Source organism: Mobula birostris, chromosome 1, assembly GCF_030028105.1.
Source record: "Mobula birostris isolate sMobBir1 chromosome 1, sMobBir1.hap1, whole genome shotgun sequence".
NCBI lineage: Eukaryota > Metazoa > Chordata > Chondrichthyes > Myliobatiformes > Myliobatidae > Mobula > Mobula birostris.
Window position 1 is genome coordinate 143905625 of NC_092370.1, and position 13266 is coordinate 143918890.

The 13266-nt window shown below is 40.0% G+C and overlaps 1 protein-coding gene across 4 annotated transcripts in view; it reads left to right on the forward strand.

The window, feature by feature from the left end:
* golga4 (golgin A4) overlaps positions 1-12317 on the forward strand; it is a 246147-nt gene extending 233830 nt beyond the window's left edge. For 3 of the 4 annotated variants that reach the window (XM_072263075.1, XM_072263094.1, XM_072263104.1), the window contains 2 exons: positions 2424-2483; positions 11814-12317. In XM_072263075.1, coding sequence (XP_072119176.1) covers positions 2424-2453 — 30 coding nt within the window. In that variant the 3' untranslated portion in view covers positions 2454-2483; positions 11814-12317. The remainder of the gene's footprint in view (positions 1-2423; positions 2484-11813) is intronic. The other variant, XM_072263085.1, reaches the window with a different exon arrangement.
* The last annotated feature ends 949 nt before the right edge of the window (positions 12318-13266 follow it).

Sequence of the window (13266 nt, forward strand, 5' to 3'; positions counted from 1 at the left end):
TTTCTTATAGCCCATTGGTTACAAGTATTTTTGCAGGTTAAATGCAGTTGATTCAGTTAAAATTGTTGCTCAGGAATGCTGTATCCTGGATAAAATTTAGTAGCGTATTCTTTAATGTGAGAGAGAATAAGAAGGGATTTAGGGAGAGAGAAAATAAGAAGGGAATGGGGGGAACAGAGTAAGAAGGAATTCAGGAAAAATGTGACCACATTACAAGGAAATAATATTTCACAGGTAAGAGATGCATGATAATGTTTTTTAATCTGGGAAAATATAATTTGCTGTTCCACTTAATGTAAGCGTTTTGTGATGGGTATTATTTGACTAGTTATTATCAATGTGTGCTTTATATTTATTTTGTTTGGAAATTCAAAAGGAGCACTCATTATTTTGTTTTAGCATGTTAATGTTCCAGTATTAACTGCTGTCATCTTTAACATCCTCATGTCACTGTTAACTATTGTTTTTTTAAAAAAAGAAACATGGCCCAAATTATCTTAAACATTCTGGAAATAATTGCAAACTAAGGAATATCCCAAACTGATTTTCTCTTTATTCCCCAATCTGATGGATAATCCTCTTGAAGTACCAAGTGGAAATTTTGATATGTATCATTCAATTATGTTTATACACCTGGGAGTCATGGAAGAGGCATTTCATCTGCTCACCAGAAACTTTGAATAGAGATGAATGAAGTTCTAGTTCACAACTAATAAAATCAATCCTGAGGAAAATTTCAAAGTTCAAGAGACCTACATTACTTTGACCAGCAAAACAATGGTGTATAGGAGTTTAATTATTTCCACATTCAATAATTGGCTGCTCATCTCAGTTCAATAAGGAAAAGGCACTGAGTTTTACTATGTTTAGATGGAAAAGCCATTTACTCAAAATTTGATCATTATTTCTGGAATACACTCCATTATCAAATAACTCAGCACATGCTTGACTCAAACAATTAACTTCTTGTCCTGTAATTTGTTGTTAGCCATTGTACCTTCTGCAAGTGGTCTATTTCCAAACATTATGTAGCTTTCTGCAATTTCAAAGAATGTTTGTGTTTTAACATTCATTTTGCTTATTGTTATATGTCAATATTGGCAATAGCACCAGCATTTACTAACTGGTTTTTATTTCAAATTTGGTTTCCACAAATACAAACTCATTTCATTGTCAAGTGGATGACCTTGATAGATAACAGGATTATAAGCCACCATCTGAATCAATCGTGGATTGAACTGAAAATAGCATATTGAAAAAAATTAATATTAATAATTTGGTGCATATGTTACAAAAATTGTTGGAATTTGGATAATATCTTTGTCAGGATTGTATAGACAACAACATTTTAAAATTATCGGGTGATTAAATCAGAATGTCCAATTCTAGTTACCACAAAATAGGAAAGATATAAAGGATCTTCGAAGAATACAAAGGAAATCTATCAGATCATGTCCAGCAGTGAGGATTTTTAGCTGCAATGTTAGGTTGGCAATGTGAAAGATGTTTGTTCTCTTTGGAACTAAGGAAGATTTGATAGTAGTGTTCTAGATGGTAACAGCTTTACATAGGGAATGCAAAATTGATCCCATTCACTTTTTACAAAAAAAAAGCCAATAGCTTTAAGGTTTTGGACAAAATATGCAGTGGGATGGCAAGGAGAACATTTTTACTCAGTGACGACTTTATTATTGGAATAGCTGGAGCAGAGATGATCCATATTTTCACAAGGAATAGGCACTTCAGGGAAAGAAACCTCCAGAGTTAAAAGAAGAGAGCAGGGGAAGAGAGCTGATTAAAGCACTTAAGAGAGAGCTGACGTGGACTTGTGCTGAATGGCTACCTCCTTTGTGTTGTGACTCCTACAGTGGATCACTGTAGATGTTTTTATGTGTAAAATAGGCATTTAATTCATCTTACAACAAGGTTGAAGAACGCACCCTTAATTAGTTATTTAGCTATGTAAAATTGTGTACTGAAGCAAAATAAAAAGAAAAAGTTGATATTGCAATATAGATCAGACTTAAAAGAACATTTTTTAAAACATTTTTAATAATTAAAATCTTAAATAACGTGACTGAACGTAATAGTCCATTTTTAATGCTATAATGGCTTCTGGACGTTATGTGATCACAGTCCTTTACTGGAATGGGTAAAGCATCAAATTTTTGTTCAACTATCTTAATTCCAGTTGATCCCATTTCTAAATGGCAGGAGCCAACCCTCACAGGATGTTATTTTCTTCCTGTTATCCCCATCCCATCCCATTCCATTCCTTCCTGAGTTCTCCAATTCAGATGCTGGTTTACAATCATTGGCACAATTCATCTAATGGTTATCCTGTTTGCTTGCATTTTCCAAGCTTTGAATGTTTCTTGCATAACTTATAAAATCCAATATGCTCATTTCCTCTGGCACTGTAGTATTCTTCGCCTCGCACTGGCATCTTCTGAGAGTTGGCTATTGATGCATTCATTTCATGGGTGAGTGTTATCTTTAATTGTCTTTTTCTCATCTTTTTATAACAATAATATATTTGTCCTACTAACAAACTAATACTAAATGTATTTCAGCTCATCTGTCTAGATATTTGTCATTAACTGGCAGAACACTACTAATATATGAAAATCTGGAAAAAGACCATTCAGTTCCTTCAACAGCCTTTATCATTCTGTAAATTACCCTTCTGAAGGAAATGAGCAGCATGAGGAAGTACATAACACTATCAAACAGAATGAAGTTTTTTTAAAATTTCAAACCAATTACAGTTTGTGCTTGACCACATTTGCAAAATAACATCTTTGACTTAATTCTGAGGGTACATTTATTTGGTTTCAGTCGGGCATCCATGGTAAAGTACTTCATATGGACAATAGTATCACTGCAATAAAATCTTTTCTGTTGTGCATGTAGGTGTACAGAACATTGACAGCAGTAATGTGCACAATTGTTCAGGATTTCAATGGTCAATAGATGAAGACCAAATACAAAATGTATCTAGAAATCAGAAGGTTGTCTTCTACTTCTATTAGCAGAGATTTTTCAGTTCTGACTAGTCTGCTTCTCTTCCCAATATTCAGGCTTCATGTCAGCTGATTGTGCAGTAAAGAACTTCTGGTTTTTGCCAAGCATGATGCATTTCTTTTTTGTTTCACTATATTCTTGTAATTTTCAGCAAACCTTACCTACAACTCTCTTTTGCTGGTATATTAGAACATAAGAAATAGGAGCAGGAGTAAACCATCTGGCTCATCAAGCCTGCTCCGCCATTCAGTAAGATTGTGGTTGATCTGGCCATGAACTCATCTCCACCTACCTCCCTTTTCCCCACAGCCTTTAATTCCCCTATGCAAAAAATCTATCCAACCTTGTCTGAAATATATTTACTGAGGTAGACTCCACTGCTTCATTGGGCAGAGACTTCCACAGATTCACCACTCTCTGGGAAAAGCAGTTCCTCCTCATCTCCATCCTAAATCTACTCCCCCGAATATTGAGGCGAGGTCCTCTAGTTCTAGTCTCTCCTACCAGTGGAAACAACTTTCCTGCCTCTATTTTATCTATCCCCTCCATAATTTTATATGTTTCTATAAGATCTTCTTCTGATTTTCAGCGAGTACAGTCCCAGGCGAATCAATCTCTGCTCTTAGTCTAACCCCCTCATCTCTGGAATCAACCTGGTGAGCTTCCTCTGCACCACCTCTAAAGCCAGTATATCCTTCATCAAGTAAGGAGACCAAAACTGGATGCAGTACTCCAGGTGTGGCCTCTCCAGTACCCTGTACAGTTGCAGCATATTCTCCGGCTCTTAAATTCAATCTTTCTAGCATTGAAGGCCATCATTCCACTTGCCTTCTTGATAGTTTGCTGCACCTGCAAATCAACTGTTTGTGATTCATGCACAAGCACTCCTAAGTCCCTCTGCACAGCAGCATGTTGCAATTTTTTACCATTTAAATAATAACCTGCTCTTTCATTTTTCCTTCCAAAGTGGATGACCTTGCATTTACCAACCTTGTACTCCATCTACCAGGCCCTTGCCCACTCACTTAACCTATTTATATCTCTCTGCAGACTCTCTGTATCTTCTGCACAATATGCTTTTCCACTCAATTTAGTATCATCAGCAAACTTCGATCCACCACGCTTGGACTCCTCTTCCAGATCGTTAATGTATATGGTGAACAGTTGCGGGCCCAGCACTGACCCCTGTGGCACACCACTCACCACTGATTGCCAACCAGAGTAACAAAGGCTCAAAGGTCCAATTCAATGTCAGAGAGTGTATACAATATGCATCCTTCCTTTTTCAATCTTTTTTATTGAGTTTCAAATTGATAAACATAACAATGATAATAATACAAAGAGATCGGGATTACAGACACAGACTCCGAGTAACATATTTAATTTAAACCTCCCAACCTCTTAATAACTGAACATGAAAAAGATTTAAAAAAAATTTTTACCCCCTGCACTAAACTGGGCTGCCATAGTTCATCGGTTAAGATCATTATTTGTCATTAACTCTGCTCCCCTATACACAAACAAAAAGTTATTGAAAAGGATTCGGAAAAGGTCAGCTTATGTCATATTAAAATGTTGAATAAATGGCCTCCAAGTTTCTTCAAATTTAACCAGAGGATCAGTGGTACCACTCCTAATTTTTTCCAAGTTTAAACATGTTAAAGTTTGGGAAAACCATTGAAATGTAGGAGGGGGATTAGAATCTTTCCATTTAAATAAAATGGATCTTCTGGCTAATAAGACCATAAGACAAAGGAGCAGAAGTCGGCCATTCGGCCCATCGAGTCTGCTCCGCCATTTTATCATGAGCTGATCCATTCTCCCATTTAGTCTCACTCCCATGCCTTCTCAACATAACCTTTGATGCCCTGGCTACTCAGATACCTATCAATCTCTGCCTTAAATACATCCAATGACTTGGCCTCCACTGCTGCCCATGGCAACAAATTCCATAGATTCACCACCCTCTGACTAAAAAAATTTCTTCGCATTTCTGTTCTGAATGGGTGCCCTTCAATCCTTAAGTCATGCCCTCTCATACTAGACTCCCCCATCATGGGAAACAACTTTGCCACATCCACTCTGTCCATGCCTTTCAACATTCGAAATGTTTCTATGAGGTCCCCCCTCATTCTTCTAAACTCCGAGGAATACAGTCCAAGAGTGGACAAACGTTCCTCATATGTTAACCCTCTCATTCCTGGAATCATTCTAGTGAATCTTCTCTGTACCCTCTCCAATGTCAGCACATCCTTTCTTAAATAAGGAGACCAAAACTGCCCACAGTACTCCAAGTGAGGTCTCACCAGTGCCTTATAAAGCCTCAACATCACATCCCTGCTCCTATACTCTATTCCTCTAGAAATGAATGCCAACATTGCATTCGCCTTCTTCACTACTGACTCAGCCTGGAGGTTAACCTTAAGGGTATCCTGTACGAGGACTCCCAAGTCCCATTGCATCACAGAACTTTGAATTCTCTCCCCATTTAAATAATAGTCTGCCCGTTTATTTCTTCTGCCAAAGTGCATAACCATACACTTTCCAACATTGTATTTCATTTGCCACTTCTTTGCCCATCCTTCCAATCTATCCAAGTCTATCTGCAGTCTCTCCGTTTCCTCAGCACTACCAGCCCCTCCACCTATCTTCGTATTGTCAACAAACTTAGCCACAAAGCCATCTATTCCATAATCCAAATCGTTGATGTACGATGTAAAAGGAAGCGGCCCCAACACGGACCCCTGTGGAACACCACTGGTAACCAGCAGCCAACCAGAATAGGATCCCTTTATTCCCACTCTCTGTTTCCTGCCAATCAGCCAACGCTCTATCCATGTATGTAACTTTCCCGTAATTCTATGGGCTCTTGTTAAGTAGCCTCATGTGTGCCACCTTATCAAGGGCCTTCTGAAAATCCAAATATACAACATCCACTGCATCTCTCTTGTCTAGCCTACTTGTAATTTCCTCAAAAAATTGTAATAGGTTTGTCTGGCAGGATTTTCCTTTAAGGAATCCATTGCTGAGTTCTGCCTATCTTGTCATATGCCTCCAGGTACTCTGTAACCTCATCCTTGACAATCAACTCCAACAACTTTCCAACCACCGATGTCAAGCTAACAGGTCTATAATTTCTTTTTTGCTTCCTTGCCCCCTTCTTAAATAGCGGAGTGACATTTGCAATCTTCCAGTTCTCCGGAACCATGCCAGAATCTATCGACTTTTGAAAGTCATCGCTAATGCCTCCGCAATCTCCACAGCTACTTCCTTCAGAACACAAGGGTGCATTCCATCTGGTCCAGGAGATTTATCTACCTTTAGACTATTCAGCTTCCTGAGTACTTTCTCTGTCGTAATTGTGACTGCGCACACTTCTCTTCCCTGTCACCCTTGAGTGTCTGGTATACTGCTGTCTTCCTCGGTAAAGACTGATGCAAAATACTCGTTCAGTTCCTCCGCCAGCTCCTTATCTCCCATTACAATTTTGCCAGCATCATTTTCTATCAGTCCTATATCTACTCTCATCTGTCTTTTACTCTTTATATACTTGAAAAAGCTTTTAGTATCCTCATTGATATTATTTGCCAGCTTCCTTTCATAGTTAATCTTTTCCCTCTTAATGACTTTCTTAGTTTCCTTTTGTAAGCTTTTAAAAACTTCCCAATCCTCTGTCTTCAGTAACTTTTGCTTCCTTGTATGCCCTCTCCTTTGCTTTAACTCTGGCTTTGACTTCTCTTGTCAACCACGGTTGCATCCTTTTTCCATTAGAAAATTTCTTCTGTTTTGGAATATACCTGTCTTGCACCTTCCTCACTTCTCGCATAAACTCCAGCCACTGCTGCTCTGCCGACTTTCCTGCCAGTGTCCCTTTCCAGTCAACTTTGGCCAGTTCCTCTCTCATGCCACTGTAATTTCCTTTACTCCATTGAAATACCGACACGTCAGATTTCGGCTTCAAATTTCACAGTGAACTCAGTCATGTTATGATCACTGCCTCCTAAGGGTTCCTTCACCTCAATCTCTCTACTCACCTGCAGTTCATTACACAATACCCAATCCAGTACAGCCGATCCCCTAGTGGGCTCAACAACAAGCTGTTCTAAAAAGCCATCTCGCAGACATTCTACAAATTCTCTCTCTTGAGATCCAGTGCCGACTTGATTTTCCCAATCCACTCGTATGTTAAAATCCCCCACAATTATCATAACACTGCCCTTCTGGCAAGCCTTTTCTCTTTCCTGTTGTATTTTGTAGTCCACATCACTGCAGCTGTTTGGAGGCCTATAAATAACTGCCATCAGGGTCCTTTTGCCCCTGCGATTTCTCAGCTCAACCCATAAAGATTCTGCAACTTCCAATCCTATATCACCTCTTTCTAATGATTTAATATTATTTCTTACCAATAAAGCCACGCCTTCCCCTCTGCCTACCTTCCTATCCTTCCGATACACCGTGTGTCCTTGGACGTTCAGCTCCCAGAGACATGCATCCTTTAGCCACGTCTCACTGATGGCCACAATATCATACCTGCCAATCTGTAGCAGTATGACAAGATCATCCACCTTATTCCTTATGCTGCAAGAAATGTAAGTATAACACCTTAAGACCAGTATTTGATACTTTTCGCTTTGATTTCACTGCAACTTTATCGCATTGCAACTCATCCCAGTGGCTACAAATTTGCCCCATCACCTGCCTGTCTTTCCTGACATCTTTACTGCTCACTATCTTAGATTTATTTCTGTTTTCCCCTTCCTCAGCTCTGTCATTCCGGTTCCCATCCCCCTGCCAAATTAGTTTAAACCCTCCCTAACAGCTCTATTAAACTTTCCCGCCAGGACATTGGTCCCCTTCGGGTTCAGGTGTAACCTGTCCTTTTTGAACAGGTCATACTTCCCCCGGAAGAGATCCCAATTATCCAAGAATCTGAAGCCCTGCCCCCTACACCAGTCTCTCAGCCACACATTCATCTGCCTGATCCTACTATTCTTGCCCTCGCTAGCATGTGGCACAGGTAGCAATCCCGAGATTAGTACCCTGGAGGTCTTGCTTCTCAGCTTCCTTCCTAACTCCCAGAAATCTCTCTTCAGGACCTCCTCCTTTGTCCTATCTATGTCGTTGGTACCAACATGTACCAAGACAACTGGCTGCTCACCTTCCCCCTTCAGAATATTCTGGACCCGATCTGAGACATCCCGTACCCTGGCACCTGGGAGGCAACACACCATGCGGGTATCTCTATCAGGCTCACAGAATCTCCTGTCCATTCCCTTGACTATGACTACCGCATTCCTCTTCTCCCTCCTCCTTTCCTGCACAACAGCGCCAGGCTCAGTTTCAGAGACCCGGTCACCGTGGGCGTCCCCTGTCAGGTCATCCTCCTCAGCAGCATCCAGAACAAGATATTTGTCGCTGAGGGGGACAGCCACAGGTGTGCTCTCCACTATCCGGGCATTTCCCTTCCTTCTCTTGACAGTGACCCAGTTTTCTGACCCCTGTAGCCTAGGGATGACTACCTCCCTGTAGCTCCTGTCTATCACCTCTTCACTTTCCCTGATAAGCAGTAGGTCATCAAGCTGCAGCTCCAGATCCCTAACATGGTCTCTGAGGAGCTGCATCTCGGTGCATCTGGCGCAGATGTGGCCGTCAGGGAGGCTGGAGGTCTCCCAGGATTCCCACATCTGACACCTTGAACAAAGCGCTAACCCTGCAGGCATGCTATCTTCCTGTTTACCGCCAAAGCCCTACACTCTGCTACTGCTCACTCCGCTGTCCGCTGTATAGGGTGGTCTCCTTTTTAAACTCTCTGTGCTGTCCCTTTACGTCACGCGCCTGCACAGTCTCGTCCTTCTTGCACTGGAGGAAGTTTTTAAGAAAAACTGCCTTCCTTCAGAATGCAGCTCCCACGCCGCTCTGTAGTCCCGATCCAAATGTAATCAAACGACAAACTGAAAATGATTAAAGTCTATCATTGGTAGTCTAAAAATTGCAGTAATAGGATGAGGTTGTAAATCAATACACAAAACTACTGAAATAATATCAAAAATGTCTTTCCAATATTTTTCCAAAAGAGGGCAAGACCAGAACATATGTGTCAAGGAAGCTACCTCAGAATTACATCTGTCACAGACAGGATTTATATGACCATAAAAACGAGCTAACTTATATTAGATATGTGGGCCCTATGAACCACCTTTAATTGTATCAAAGCGTTTCTGGCACACATTGAAGTGTTAACTAGTTGGAGAATTTTCTCTCATTTCTCTATGGGTAAAGATGCCTGAAGTTCTCTTTCCCATTCATTCTTAATTTTATCAGACATACCTAAATGTATTTTCGTAATTAAATCATAAACAATTGCTATTAAACTCTTCTCGTAGGAGTTTAAACCTAAAATATTTTATGTAATTTCAGTTTGATGTGATATTGGAAAAGTAGGTAAAATAACTTTCAAAAAGTTTCTAATCTGTAAATATCTGAACAGATGTGATCTAGACAAATTATATTTATTAGACAACTGCTCAAGGGACATGAGACAATTATCTATGAATAAATCACAAAAACATATTATTCCCTTCATTTTCTATAAAAGAAAAGCTTGATCAGTTCTGGATGGTTGGAAGAAAACACTGGATATAATAGGACTTGATAGGATTAATTACAATATACATCCTGAAATGCTTTTTCTTAGTAAACATCCACGAAAACAGAAGAGTGGCCTAAAGAATAAATGACAGTTAAACGTAAGAACCCCAAAGTCCCCACCAGCTCCCCTCCTGCGCGTAAGCGGCAGCAAGCAATGATCCCTCCCCCCCCCCCCACTAGCAAAATAGAGCATCAGCACCCACCACCGGGCATTCAAGAGTGAGCAAAGTAATGGCAAAGACACAGACTTGCAGTTATCCCAAAGACTTCGCGTTTCACCCGGCATTTGACATACCACAGGTTCTCTCTCTCCCTAATAAGGGAGAAGGAGGTGTCCTCATTTTTCCCCAGCGAGCGGGGAGACATAATAAACAACATGCTGGTTTACAATGTTAAAAGTCTGTTATGTTGCTTTTTCCAGGCTCTGTTTCCAAAAATCTCAAGGATCCCGTGTCTTTGGGCACACAACAGTATAACTGTTCCAACTTCCAACTCCCCCCACGATACGCAGGTCTCCTGCCGTGACACCAACCCTCGATCCACCCGTCTCCAGAGCCCCGAGATCTTAGGCTTCCAAATCTGAGCTGGACTCCCAGGCCGAATCTTTGGCGTGCCGAACAACGGCCAGTCCTGAAACCACGAGAATGTGTCCCATTCCCGCAAACAACCGAAGTCAGTGTGTAATTCCAGGTCAGAGTCTTCAAAAGAACCTTGAAAGGGAAAAATAGAGATATTAAAGCTGGAAATAGAGCTGTTTCTGAAGATGCAAGTAAAGGAGTCGCCATTTAGCGCCATCTTGACTTCGTTCCACCTTCCGTCTGTCCCAGCTCTCTGCTTTCTATTAGTTAACCAATCCTCTATCCATGCTAATACATAACTCCCAACTCTATGCATCCTTATGGATAAGTCTTTTATGTGGCACCTTATCGAATGCCTTCTGGGAATCCAAGTAAGTAACGTCCATCTGTTCCCTTCTGTCCACTGCGCTCTTTATATCCTCAAAGAACTCCAGTAGGTTTGTCAGACAGGATCTGACCTGGCTGAATCCATGCTGTGTCTGCCTGATTACTACTTCTAAATTAAGCCCACTAAATGGAAACATACCAGTACTAGTTAATTGGTTTAGTTAGTTTAGTTGGTTTATTTCTTACATGATGACATTACACACTACAGATACAGGCCGAACTCTCACCTGCTGACCAAGCTGTCTATCCAAACTAGCCCCTTCTGCTTCTGTTTTGTCCAAAGCCTTTGCTATCCAGTGTCTTTTAAACGTTGTAATTGAACCAGGTTCGACATCTTCCTCCAACAGCTCATTTCATATACTCATTACCCTTTCTGTGAGAAAGATGCCCCTCAAGTCTCTTTTAAATCTTTCCCCTCTCACCTTAAGTTTATGTTCTCAAGATTTAGACATACCCTACTCTGGGGAAAGAATGTTACCATACAATTTGGAAGAAAATTAGGAGTTGTCTAATAAAGATGCGAGATTCTGCAGATGCTGGAAATGTTGAACAACACATGTATTAATTTGTTAAGAACAAACTGTTTGACCAAGGTGTCAGAATTTTTGATGTGTTAACAGTTAGTAGTAATGCAGTTAATATGTTGTTTTGGTGTTTCCAGAGGAAGCTGCAGAGGTAGGTACAATTATGCATTTAAAGGTCATTGTGCATTCTTTTCGCATTAACGGGTGTAGAGTTACATTAGGACACAATGAAATTGGAACAGATACTTATATTGCTGACTTTATGCAGGAAGTGCCTTTCTGAAGTCTTTGTGATGATCTGTTTGCTCCTGATACTGCTAATCAATCAAGTGATCAGAAAATCGTGCCACTACTTATGCAGAAAGTGCCTTTCTGAAGTCTTTGTGATGATCTGTTTGCTCCTGATACTGCTAATCAATCAAATGATCAGAAAATTGTGCCACTGCTTATGCAATTTCATTTATAAAAATAAATGCTTAGTCTGAAAGATGGATAGTGTATTTGCCAAATCTTTCTTTGTGGTTGACAAGTTGATCTTCCATGACCAAAGCAGAACAGTAAATTTGTTTGTATTTCTAAGTAATTGTGATTTGTAAATGCAACTGAAAAATATTTACAGTCCACTTCATTAATTCCTTACTTCTCCTTCCAGACTTCTTGGCTCCGTTAACTAAGGAAGTCACCTAAGTGGAACTGTTCAGGGATCATGCTTCTGGGAAGTTATTTATCTGGTTGCACATGGGGAGAATATGGTACTGTTATCAGGATAATGTTTTCATGGCCTTTTACTGTGATTTGTACAAAACCTAAAATGCAAAAAAGCTCTCAATCTTATTCTGATATTAATTCAAGCAGATTTTTTTATTAAATGGCACTAGGATAAATTGTGCAATAAAATTAATGGAACTTGAGCTGTTAATGTTTGACTGGAATGCTCTCTGTACAACTGATTTATTTTTGCAGGGTCTCATCCTTGGAGCTTCAGCCTTTGAAGGTACTAAATAGCTGTACCTAGTTTGTTTATTATAGCTTTTGTACTTGTATTTTCGAAAGACACTACTGTAAATTGTAAATACATGATTCATATCTCAGCTAAGGAAGAGGATAACTTGTAACAGACTTGGAAAGTGAATAAAGTTTTATTTACTGTACTAAATGTTTCTATTTGTCTACTGGCTTGTTTGTAATTGTTAATAGAAATACGTAAATCAATATATATTTTCTAAACATGTTAATGCCATTTTGCCTCTTTTGTCACAGTCCAGTAATGTAAAATTATTTCCCATTTTTATTTTCCATGGGATTTTCCTTAGTTTGCAGTAAAGCGTCAGGCATACTGTACCAAGGATTGTTTATTTCAGCAAGCTGCCAGTGGTCCCTCCTCTGAAGAAAACTAATTCAAAATATTTGTTGAAGTACTCTATATTGTGATGGCTGATTTGTCCCTGAGTGGCTGCAGCCAAAGGTATACAAGTAACATTAGTAGAACAAGGGATGTGGTTCTGCAAAATGAGTATAGGGAGTTCGATAAGAAGCTTAGAAGGAAGACCTTGAGGTTTGTGATCTCGAGATTACTCCTGGTGCCATGTGCTAGTGAATTCAGAGATAGAAATAAAGGCCAGGGAAATTCCTGGCTAAGGAGCTAGTGCAGGGCAGGGATTCAGGTTCTTGGACCTTAAGACAAAATAGACCATTCAGCTCATTGAATGTGCTCTGCAATTTGATCAAGGCTGATTTACTTAACCACTCAGCCCCATTCTCCTGCCATTCCCCATAAGCTGTGACACTCTTACTAATCAAGAACCTATCAACCTTTATTTTAAATGTACCTAATGACTTGGCTTCCACAGCTGTCTGTGGCAATGAATTCCACAGATTCATCCCCTCTGGCTAAAGAAGTTCCTCCTTATCTCTATTCTTAAAGGGATGTCCTTCTATTCTGAGGTTGTGCCCTCAGTCATGACTCCCCCACCAATGGAAACATCCTTTCCATATCTTTCAATATTCATTTGGTTTCAACAAGATCTCTTTGCATTCTTGTAAACTCCAGCAAATATAGGACCAGAGCCATCAAATGCTCCTCATATGCTAATCCTTTCATTCCC